This window comes from Gopherus flavomarginatus, chromosome 1 (assembly GCF_025201925.1).
Source record: "Gopherus flavomarginatus isolate rGopFla2 chromosome 1, rGopFla2.mat.asm, whole genome shotgun sequence".
NCBI lineage: Eukaryota > Metazoa > Chordata > Testudines > Testudinidae > Gopherus > Gopherus flavomarginatus.
The window spans coordinates 33,545,685-33,557,735 of NC_066617.1; the positions used below are offsets into that span (position 1 = coordinate 33,545,685).

The window sequence follows — 12,051 nt, forward strand, 5'->3', positions numbered from 1 at the left end:
CAGGGTAGATTGATTTTTTTTAATCAGTGATTTAAATCACCAATTTTAATCATGATTTAAATCAGCAAGCAGGGAACCTTGCTTTGTAAATCACAGACTTTAATAATTTTCCTAAAGATAGGTTGATTCTCATTGGTTAATAATTAAAATGTGTTGCTTTGCAACTAAATATAGCCTTTATCTAAATTTGGGGCTTCTCCTCTAGCCAGGAGGATAGTATTATGCTATCAACACACATCTATGTAATTGCTTAAATAACTTAACTTACATTTATTGAGATTTTTAATTTTTACATTTTTATTAGAAAATGGTGAATGATTCATTTCTTATTTTACTAGATTAATATCTTACTTGAGATTTGTGTCAAGCTCTACTAGGATTGAAATTCAAATTCAGTTAATGATCAAAAACAGTTTATTTTTCTGATTAAATAAAGCTACCTTTTAAAGTTGCTGGATACATAAGGGAAATCATTTTTTTGGCATTAAAAACTGATTTAATAAACAAAGGAAGTGCTTGTTTCTGGTAATCCATGTCCTTCTGCAGTTTAGAACTAGTAGATTGGATCCTCTACACTTAGTTTGTATTCATAAATTGGAAGAGGAAAGCACCCTTGCCTGCTTCTTAAACTTCCAGGTGAGATTTCTTAACTTTTGAATGAGGTAGTCATCAAACTGAACTAGTTGAATAAACTGAAATGAAGAAAATAGTTTTTCTGAACCTGCAAAAGAGGCTACTGCTATCAGAAGTTGGGTTAGCGCATCAACAAACTGTGGTTCCTAGCTGCTTAGCCATTGACTTCCACCAGTTCAGTGGTTTGACTTTCTTTAAAACTTGGCAGAAAATGTACTGTTTCAATCAAGTTACTAAAAATATTAAATTATTTTAATAGATTATAATAAATTTAGGCCTTAACATAGGTTATCAATTTCAAATTTAATTTTAGGTTTATTTTTTTTAAAAAGTAACCCTTGTTTAATTGAAGTAAAAAAATCTGATTTTTTTTTAAATCATCAATTTTTATCAATCCTGGTTTGAAGCCTTGTAAGAATGGAATCTGTTATATTACAGTTCATTAGTGTGAGATTCAAGTTCTGTATCTTTATAACTCCAATTAAGAAAACATGTACATTTAATAAAATCGTACTGTGATGGTTCTTGAGGTACCCAGGACTGAGAGTCAGGTTTCATGAAAAATCATAGAATATCAGGGTTAGGAGGGACCTCAGGAGGTCATCTAGTCTAACCCCCTGCTCAAAGCAGGATCAATCCCCAGACTAATTTTTGCCCCAGATCCCTAAATGGCCCCTTCAAGGATTGAACTCTCAACCCTGGGTTTAGCAGGCCAATGCTCAAAGCACTGAGTTATCCCTCCTCCCAAAAACACCTGCTCAACAAGATATCTCTTCAGTGAATGGATGCACAGAGAGTCTTTCTCTGCTCTCACATACTGAATCAGTCTTTTGTTTCTGTTCACTAAGGGCTTGTCTACGTTACCCGCTGGATCGATGGGCAGCAATTGATCCAGTGGGGGTAGATTTATCAGGTCTAGTCTGTACATGATAAATCGACTGCCGAGTGCTCAACTCGGGTACTCCACCAGGGATATTGACACCAATCTATCACAAAGTCTGTTATAATGTTTCTTGTTACGTTCAAATGGCTTTGATTGTTTACAGTTGGTTTTCCATTGAGTGTTTGGGGATGGGGCAAAGGTAGGCAATTGAACCATGTATTACAAAATTTGCCTGCCAGGGACGAATAATAACTCCCTCCTGCTTGAAAGGGTCATCACCAAGACACATTCCCTGGATCACTCACCCAGTACCATAAGGGTATAATTTTCAACATAGTTACATTATTATTTAAATATTATCCATATACACATCTTGTAACTTATCAATACCCATAATCATTACAGGCTTTCAGTAGAGACCTTATAAGTGACTCTCTTTTTTTGGATAAATACCATGAAACAGTGTATTAGATATAGTGAGTTTCAGGTCTGATATAGGACTTGATCATAAAGAACAGTGAACCCTTTTGCCTGTGGGCACCAATGGGCCTCTTTGTTACAGATACATTGACAGGGTGCTTAAAGTGTAAATAATTCCTAACAGTGCAAATGTATATGCTGTTTATGTTATGAATAAATCGCTGATCTGCTTTTAAAACCTTTGGATGGGATACAAAAGAACATTTAAAAACATGCATCCGACTAAGTGGGTATTCACTCATGAAAGCTCATGCTCCAATATGTATGTTAGTCTATAAGGTGCCACAGGACTCTTTGCTGATTTTAAAACTAAATACTTATAATTAGTTTTTAAACATTTAATTTAGTTTAAAATTTAAAACAGTTCTATTAACTTGCTGAATTACTTGACTATATTTAGATCATTATACTAATTTGGTTACTGGATTTTATTTTTGTATGAAATGTTTCGTTTTTTTCAAAAGTACTCATGTTCTCACTTGAGTTCTGAATGTGTACAGGTGACTCAGTCATGGGCTAAGAATAAAAATTCACCTTTGCTTTAGTTATAAAATGAATACTATAAAAGCGTGCATCTGGCAAGCATTTAATACCAGGAGTAGCTCCAAGAGCTTACACCCAATATCAATCTATAGGGTTTGTACATTGCTAGTTGTGATTGCACATGTTGTTTTAATTAACCATCTTGCAAAACAGAAATCTGTCTTCCTTGTAATTTAACAGACTATTTCCAGAAATGTAGCATCCTCACCTGCCTCTTACTATGAAAGTCCATCTGTTCCTTTGTTGTTTCATGTTGTGCAAGCTGCTGCTGTTTGTTAGAAGCCATGCATTCTTCTTTGATTTTCACATTCTGCAGTATTTCCAGTGTTTAGTTTATGTAGCCGCCGCTGGTGGTGGTGGTGGTGATGATAAATCACCTCTAAAAGATGCAAGAGCCTAGAGTTTTTGTCCTGCAGCATCGTCTTTTGGACACTACCCCCACATTCCTGTAAAAATGCCACAAAATAGCCCTGCTGGTTTTTTGTTGCCTTTCTTGCATCAGGATTGTAGATTTTCTTCCTTCAGGATTATGTCTTGACGTTAAAGTATTCGCATATAGGCAAGAGAGGATTTGTACAGAATGGTAATTAGTGCTTAGAAAATCTGTTTTTTGTTAAGGCTTGTCTGTGTGCTATGAGGGGTTACAGCAGTATAGCTATGGAACTGCAGCTCTGCCTTTGTGGCCCCATAGTGTAGACATACACTACTGCAACGGAAGTAACTCCTCCTGTAATAACTGCACCTCCCTGGGCAACAGTAGCTAGGTCAGCAGAAGAACACTTTCATCAACCTTACTGCATCTGCACTGGGTGTTGAGATCGGCATAGCTGTGACACTCAGGAATGTGGATTTTTCACAGCCCTGAGACCAGGACATAGATTGTTGCTTGTGTGCATATTGGATTTGTTTTAATTGGCCGTGTGTCAAATTAAAGGGAAAAGGGGGTTATTTGAAATGCACCTTCAGCCAGCAGGAGGGAAGTGAAATGATCGTCATGTTGCAGCAAATCTAGAATCTTTCTAGGCAAGCGCACTGAGCAAACCTGTCTGAGGGAGATGCTGTTATTGATTCATTATAGTAATTCTAATGCTGAATAAGAGCATTGCTGAGTTGTTGGCTTCAAATGCTTACACATTTTTTCACACAGCTCTTTGTTTACTGTTTTTGAGGTAAATTGAAGTATTTAAATGACACTTCAGGGAGAAGCTTCCTTCTGAGTTGTCAATGTATTTTTTTTTTTTTCCCCCTCTCCTTTTTCATAGGCTGGTCCAGGGACCATCAACATGGCATCAGGAGTCCAGGATTTTAACAGAACAGAGTCTGATAGATTAAATGAGATCAAAGGTCACCTGGAAATCGCCTTACTGGAAAAACACTTTTTACGTAAGTAATAAACAATGCTCTTGAATAAGGAATGTCCAAACGTATTGAAATATGGCTTGGTGTGCACGGAGAGTAGGAAAATATGGAAAACCTGTTTGGTAGTGGCTGAGGTTTTTTGATGTATGCTGTCTTTGCTTGGGTTTGATGCAAGATGTGTACCACATGTGAGGTGATTTGAAGAAAAGTGATAAGGTTTTTTTGTTTTTTTTTTAAAGCCTCATCAGAATAATTGAGTAGTGGTAGGTTTTTTCAAAAACCTGCCATTTATAAATTTGTAGCAAAAGGAAAAAATTAGTGTTTCTTTCAAATATTTTATTTACTATGTGAAGCTGGTGAAGGTTTCATATATATTGACATCTGAGGGTACATCTAAAATAACTCTGTGCTAGTTTTTCCCCCTTATTTAGTTGCTTAATTACAAGAAGGGGGAAAGATTTTTCTTTTAAAAAAAAAAAAAAGTCAAATTAAGCGTTTCCTTAGCAAGTACCCTGCTTTGCCAGAAACGTCTTAATATGTATGTTTTCCTCTTTTAATTATATGGAAACTGTTACCAAATGTATAATATTGGTGGTCCATAAAATATCAACTAAGTGAAATATAGGAATAAAAGAATTCCCATTCATATCCAGAAGTTACGATATTGTGGAATAGGAAAGCTGTAGGAATCTGACTGCGCTTCTACATTAGTAACATTGGAGTTCAAATTTGTCAGGAAGTTATATTAAGGCAAACATTAAGGATGGGAGTGAAAGGCAAACAATTCTCTTTTTAGCTGATATTAAGAAAATCTCTTCTGACTGATCATAACATTTAGTGCTGATATATTGTTAAAGTTGATGTTCTCGCTCAATTGCTTCCCTACAAGAGGCAATTTTAATGTACTTTTAAAAAACTTCAAAATATTAAGTTTCAAAGAAAAATTCACAAAAGCCTGTGACCTGTCCCTGACTTTTACTAAAAATATCCTTGATAAAATGGGAAGGGATTGCCCAGCCACCCCGCAGCTGCCAGTTCTGGGGCCCCCACCACGCATGGGAACTCAGCTCCAGGGTCCCCCTGCCCCCTTCCCAGTGGCGGTGGCTAGGGAGCTGCGGGGGTCCCCCTGTCCCGCATGGTGGCGAACAGGGAGCTGCGGGGGTCCCCCTTGTCTGTGGCGGCTGGGGAGCTTGGGGAATCACTGCCTCAGGCAGTGGGGCTACATTGCAGCTCCCTACCGCTGTGGGAGGTGGTGGGACCCTACAGCTCCCAGCCGCTGAGGCTGAAGTCACAGAGGTCTTTGGAAGTCATTGGTTCTGTGACCTCCGTGACAAAATCATAGCCTTATTCATGACATCCAGGTAGATAGGTTTGTCCCTACCCTTGTAAGAAACACCTTGTCATATTGCCAAAGAAGCAGCCTTGCTTATGCTGCAGTGATAGAATCTTGTCCTGACTGAGGTTGAGTAGCAGCGAATTATGGATACAAAAGAGGACAGGATAGTAAACTAGTAGTGAAGAGATCACCAAAATCTTAAAATACATTTCTGGCCTGATTAGAATAATCTGGCTTCTGGTCTATTGTACCAGAATTTATTTTTCTGATATGATTCCTTTCTCCTTTCCATTCCCTGCTCCCCTTGCTTATTCTCTCTAGAGTAAACAAATGCTAAGTGCTTTTTTCTAGATTGTGGTATCAGCCCAGATAATGGTGAGCATCCCATGGTACTAGCAGTGTTTGGTTGCCTCCAGGAGGAGATACATGCTGAACAGAAGAACATGATTGAAATGTGAAGTCTATTTACTTTATCCTTGGAGGATAAGTTTCAAAGTGGAGGATGAGAGTTGGGCTATCAAAAGTAAAATATAGAAAACAGTAAAGGGAGGCTTGTCATGCAGCTGTCTGCAAAATACATCTTGTATAAAGAGGGATTTTCCTATTTTGAAAAGTAAGATAAGTGGATACTCTCTTCACCAATATTTCTTAAGTCATTTATGTATGAACAAAAAGTGCTCCGCCATTACGTCTCATTCCCCTTTTCCCCAAGGAAGCCTACGGGTATGACTACATTTGGAATTTCAAAGCGCTGCCGTGGCAGCGCTGCGAAGTATGAGTGTAGTCAGAGCGGCAGCGCTGGGAGAGAGCTCTCCCAGCGCTGCATGTAAACCACATCCCTTACGGGTGTAGCGTGCAGCGCTGGGAGCCGCGCTCCCAGCGCTGCTGCCCTGATTACACTGACGCTTTACAGCGCTGTATCTTGCAGCGCTCAGGGGGGTGTTTTTTCACACCCCAGTTGCAGCGCTGTAAAGTGTGAGTGTAGCCAAGCCCTACAAGAAACTAGTCAGTTAATAATGACAAAGGAGGAGGATGTTTGGGGGATAGTTCATGAATAAACAAAAGGCAGCCCCATGGAACTACCAATATGTGTGCCAACTTTCAGCCTTTGAACCCTCTGTCTGTATCTTTTCACCTCCCTCCCGTCATTACCTTTCTCCTTCCAGATTGTAAACTAGTGTATTCTGGGCACTACTGCAGGCTGAATAATCATTCTGTTTGAACATAGGGAGCTTATAGGTCAGTGTTCCGTCGAAGGCACACGGCCACCCAAGAGTTAATCAAGTGCTGAGCACTTGATTAGCAGAGCTGCACACATCCAGCGGCTGTGTTCAGGTGCCCCTCCCGCTGCTGCTCTGCAGCCATGTTGCTCGTGCCCTCTTCCTTGGAGCCCCTGGCCAGCTGCTCCTGGGACCCTCCTGCTTGCTGAGCAGAGGGGGAGAGCGTGCTGATGTCAGGGAGTCTCCCTCCCCCTGCCCAGGTACCCCATCTCCGCAGAGGGAGGAGGGACAGGACTTGGGAGTTAGATGTGCCTGCTAGTGCTGAGGTCTGAACAAGCCTTCAGACTGGTGAGTGCCTGACTGCTTAGAGAGTGCACAGTCTCTCATACACTTCCCCAGCAGCCAGCATGTGCTCTCGTGCTCGCACACTCACACACCACTCTCACACTTTTTCTATCTCTGTGTCTCACACACGTCTCTGGAATTTTATTCCTTCAAATTGCTGTTTTAGTTTTTTTTCTGGTCTATGCATTTCACAATTTTATTTTATTTCTTTAATTCTTTGAGTAGTGAGTTCTAAAATGTTTTATATGTCCTGGCTGGAGTAATTATCCCAATGATAACTTTTTAAAAATATATATTACATCTTGGTGTTTTTTTTCGTACTGGTAGTGCACATCTGCACATTACCTGGATATTGGTGGACATGGATGGAACAAATTAGAGGGAACATTGTATAGTGCCATATTTTTTTGCGCATTTCCATTCCATATAGCATAGTGGAGGATGCACAAATGATGCAAGTGGAGCAGAATTTTGACTTGTTTTGTTAAAGTTTTGACTCTCACAATATTGTAGATCTTCATGGCAATGAACCCGATGTCACAAACACAGGACTGACTTAGATAATAGACCAAACAGAAAGAAGCTGTGTTGTGAAAGAGAAATATCTTAGAACATCTTTACAGTTAGCAAGGAAGTGCTGATGTCCATCTTTTGTTAAAATATGTACATCTAGTTAGTACCACCGAGGGTCTCTTTCCAAAACATTTTTTGTTACCTCACTCATTGTAGGTGGAAAAAGCAGATTAAATGGCAATTGCAGTTTCTTGGTTTCCTTATGGGTATATTTATACTGGATTTTATTTGTGATCAAAGACTAAGGCTAATGCGGGACACTTTTTTTCTTTTTGAAATATTAAATGCAGAAAAGACAGAGTATGTGGAGGGAATGAAGCAGTGGAGAGGATGGTGGAAGTCTAAGTCAGGCCATCCGAGTGGCTTACGCTAGTACCAGGGATGACTCATATAAATTAGTTCATTTATAATTAGTACACTTACTGTGGTTTGCTGATGCATCCTATTTTGATGCTTAGGCAGTTGTTTTTCTTTAAGGTTATATGTTGCCCTAGATATCTGATACCTGTATTTGTTACATGTTAGCAAAGCACAAACTATAGCACCACAATATGATACTAAACTAATGCTCCTATGCTGTTTATGTACTAGGAAGAAGTCCAAAGAAGCTTGGAGAATCATACTGTTTTCTCTCTCATATGTGTAGATAATACATTTCTGTCTTGTTAGCAAGAAACCACGGGGCTGAGGTTAGGTCAGTTAGCCTTTGAAATGTGTCTCAACCTGAGTTTTAATTAACTGCTTCCTCAATGCAAAACTACAAACTTCAGGCAAAGATAATCTTGAGAATTATTGAGTAATGGCAAGAAGCAGAAATCTTCACTTTTTAGATCCCAAGTTAAGTTCATTGCACAAGAAAGAGACAGTATCTATTTATTGATCAATATATCAGGTTTATAGAAAAGGTGCACACAATAAAGCACAAAAATGTTCCTTTGGATAGTAAATGGTTTTTATTTGTTGTCGCTAGAACTGAGATGCTAAAATTGTGGATCTGCTGAAATATGGCCTTCAGTGGCTCTGTTTAATACATGTTTCAGAGTGGTAGCCATGTTAGTCTGTATCAGCAAAAACAATGAGGTGTCCCTGTGGCACCTGCAGACTAGTCTCTAAAGTGTGACAAGGACTTCTCATTGTTTTTTCTGTTTTTAATGTTAGTTGCACAATATATCCATTCAGTTCACCAAAGCTGCAAGTTTACATAACCACAAAGAGATGGAAGGGAAATGGTGTGTGCCCGCCCATAGTTATTTTTGCTTAGTGTAACAAATGTCCTGGAATTAAACTTGAAGCCTAAAGGGTTAAGAGATTTTGTAAAAGCTTTGAAAATGTGTTTAAATTACTAGCATGGCCAAAGAATATTTTGTTATAAGAACATGAGTCATGGAATTAGCTGGGCTGAGGAGAAAACTGTCTCCCTTCTATATACGATACAGTATATGTTTATATATTATATTGCACGAGTGTTCAGTCAAACCTGAATTTCTCCTTTTGGTAGATGAAGAAAACGCAGTGGATGTAACATTTGATATTATGTCTTTCAAGTTCTTAGTTAAAAAATTTAACTGTTGGCTTGAATAGGAACTCTGTGGATTAAAAAGATAAAAATTCTGTCCTATGGCTGAAAAGACTAAACAAAGGTGAGCCGGCAATGTATGAAATTGGGTGGATAGTTCTAGAGCGGTACTGCAAGGATTGGTGACCAGACTGCTCTGAACTTATGAATATAATGACCTTAAAAGGTAAGTAAATGGCATGAGATTTGTAGTTGATTCTAAAGTTGGAATTGTGAACACTCTTCAAGACAGAAGAAAATGATACAGAAAGACCATATCAGAAACATGGACAATAAATAACAAAATGAAATGCTATTTGGAAAAATGGAAACTAAATCGTGAGATGTTTCAGATCAATGTCTCTTGTGAGGAAGAAACTTGAGAAACAGTGATAGTGAAAAGAGACCAGCGTGTGGTTAAATTCACCATACATTTAAACATGTTCAGCAAAACAGTTTTGGGTTATATGTGCAGATATATTATCTAATACAGTAGGAGGGTAACTGTGCCTCTCAACTCAGCTTTGATCTGACCATACTGGCAATATTATGCCTACTTTTGTGCACCACACTAAAAGAGTGACAAACTGAAGAAAGTTCAGAGAAGATCAACAAAAATTATCAATGAACTAGGAAACAAGGAAAGCTTAAGAGTGAAAGAAGTAGAGGTTGGCTAAGCAGTCATTTGGTAAAGAGACATAGCCTACAAATAATTTGAGGGTGTGAAGAGTGAGGATGTTTAGGAATAGTTTAGGGTGGTACACAAAGCTGTAACTAGTCATGGAAGGAGGAAATTGAGAGGCAGGTAAACTTTAGGCTGAATATCAGGAAGAATTTGTAAAAAGCGAAGGGCCATGAGCTGCTTTACTTGGTTCTTTTGCATTTAAAGATCTTATTTTATCTACTTTGACACTTTCTTAGTATAATTGTTTAAATAGATTTGCATATTACTCAGTCTCCCATCAGGTGTCTAGATGTAATCCTCAACTCTGCATTGATTATCATGAATATCAAGGTTAGAAAATGAGTAATGTTCTTACATGCTTCATTTTGCTTTAATCTTTTAGCCCCTTGTCTCACAGAATTTACATCCCCCACATCCTGGCTTTGGGCATCATTCAAATAAGTAGTATAATACATTCTCTTAAATAATTGACTCCTGGCCTGGGTGGATTGATTTAAATTACTGATTTTAATCTTAATTTAAATCAGCAAGCAGGAAACCTTAATTTAAGTTGTAGACTTTTATTATGCATTGCATTTATACTTACTTTTCCTAAAGGAAGGTTCATTCTCATTTGTTGGTAACCATTAGTGTTTTGATTTGCAACTTAATATAGCCTTTACACTAGATTTGGTGCTTTTTTTTTTTTTTTGCTGCCAAAGAGGATACACTATATGTGTACACATTTAAATAATTATTTAGCTTAATTTATATTTATTCAGATTTTTTTACATTTTTTTGTTAGAAAATGGTGAATGATATTACTAGAGATTAGTTTTGTGCTTGTGACATGTCAAGCTCTACCTGTGAGATGGTGGGTTTTATAGGTATGTTAAGTGACTTGCACAGAGAAATACAGGGAATCAGTGTCGGAAATGGAAGTCTGGTCTCCTGGCTTTTATTCTGTTCTAATTCCTATGCAAAGCACACACCTAATAAGGGCCCAGATCTTCCCGTTCCACAGTAGGTGATCCTAGGAGAGGAACTCTGCATGTGGGTCTCCTCTTGGAGCTACCCTCAAATGTCTCCGTAACAGGAGTAGAGTTTGCTCCCAGTACCGTTTGCACCCCTACCCTTCAGAAAAGGCCATGGGGCCTGCCTCCAAACTTGGTGGATCTCTAGAGATTGATTAAAAACAGTGATAAAAGCACTGGGTTCTGAAAGAGAAATAGGGATATCTCTGGTTTTTAGGGAAATGTGGGTTATGTGATATGTACAGATTCTTTATAGAAGGATTTTCATTAGGATTTAATTATGAATTTAATTCAACAAATGCTGACTATGTGACTGCTCATATGGTCTTAAAGGGGCTGTTACAGAGTATACTGTTAAATATGCTTAAAAATAAACTTGGCCAAATATTAAGAGCTCATGGAAAAACTACAGGTAGCACTAAGTTCAGGTTTCCATTATATAGCCACCTTTTTGCACATGCTTATCGTATTTTTGTCATTTCTACTATTTGTGTAGGCGTTTTCCATGCTTGGTTTCAGATTAGATTTGACTTTAACCTTTTTGGTTTTGTGTTTTTTGTTTTTACAAGTCTGAGGAAACTAATTTTGGCCATTTCAAAGTTATAGGACAGTGAAGGAGATAATTTTCCACTTTTTAAAAAAATAATACTCTTTTGCTTTTCAGTTCAATCTTCAAACTTTTGTATGCAGCTATCCTCCATGAAGGAGTCCCTGATAAGTTGGGGGAAGTGGAGTAAACTAATGTTGCGAATGATTAAAGAATCACTTTGATCATACTTGCAGGATATCAGTGACATGCTGTCTGGAATGGTTCGCAACCATGAGTGTCTACCCAGGGCAGACTGTCAAAAGCAGGGCAGACACCCAAACTCGTGGTATGTTCTATAATAAGATTTCATCAACCCAGTAACAAATGTGAACTCCCAAAGTACTACAGTAGTCTTATAATGGAGTTTGAGGCAGTCGTCTTAGATTCTCCAGTCTTTATTGCCACCCAGACAACCTGGACTATGTGATAGATGGTCAGTTCCTCCAAAAAAAATCACAAAATATTCAGATTACATACAGTCCCAAGAGACCAGTCTCTCAACCAGGTCGATTTACATCCCTGATATCACACCAAAGACAACACTGGTTGTCCATTCTATAGTAAACTAATTAAAGGGTTATTAAGAAAAAGGAATGTGAGCTATTGAGAGGTTAAAGTGGGTAAAAATATATGTGCAGGCAAGTCACAGTCTATAATTTCAAAAGGTAGCAGAGATGCAGTGTTCTGACAGTTTCCCAGAAGTCTTTCAGGGTTACCCAGAATAACTGGGGAATCTCCACCTCTTTGTTCAGTTTTCTGCCCTGTAAGAATCTAAACTGCCAACAGAGGAAGAATTTTTCTTGTGACCATATTTATATCTTCTCTCCAAAAACAAAT

At 38.3% G+C, this 12,051-nt stretch overlaps 1 protein-coding gene across 4 annotated transcripts in view; it reads left to right on the forward strand.

Moving 5' to 3' along the window:
* The window catches only part of GRAMD4 (GRAM domain containing 4), a 175,450-nt gene that overhangs the window by 92,804 nt on the left and 70,595 nt on the right, over positions 1–12,051 (forward strand). For all 4 annotated transcript variants that reach the window (XM_050936216.1, XM_050936213.1, XM_050936214.1 and 1 more), the window contains one exon: positions 3,802–3,922. In XM_050936216.1, the coding sequence (XP_050792173.1) occupies positions 3,823–3,922 (100 nt within the window). In that variant the 5' untranslated portion in view covers positions 3,802–3,822. The remainder of the gene's footprint in view (positions 1–3,801; positions 3,923–12,051) is intronic.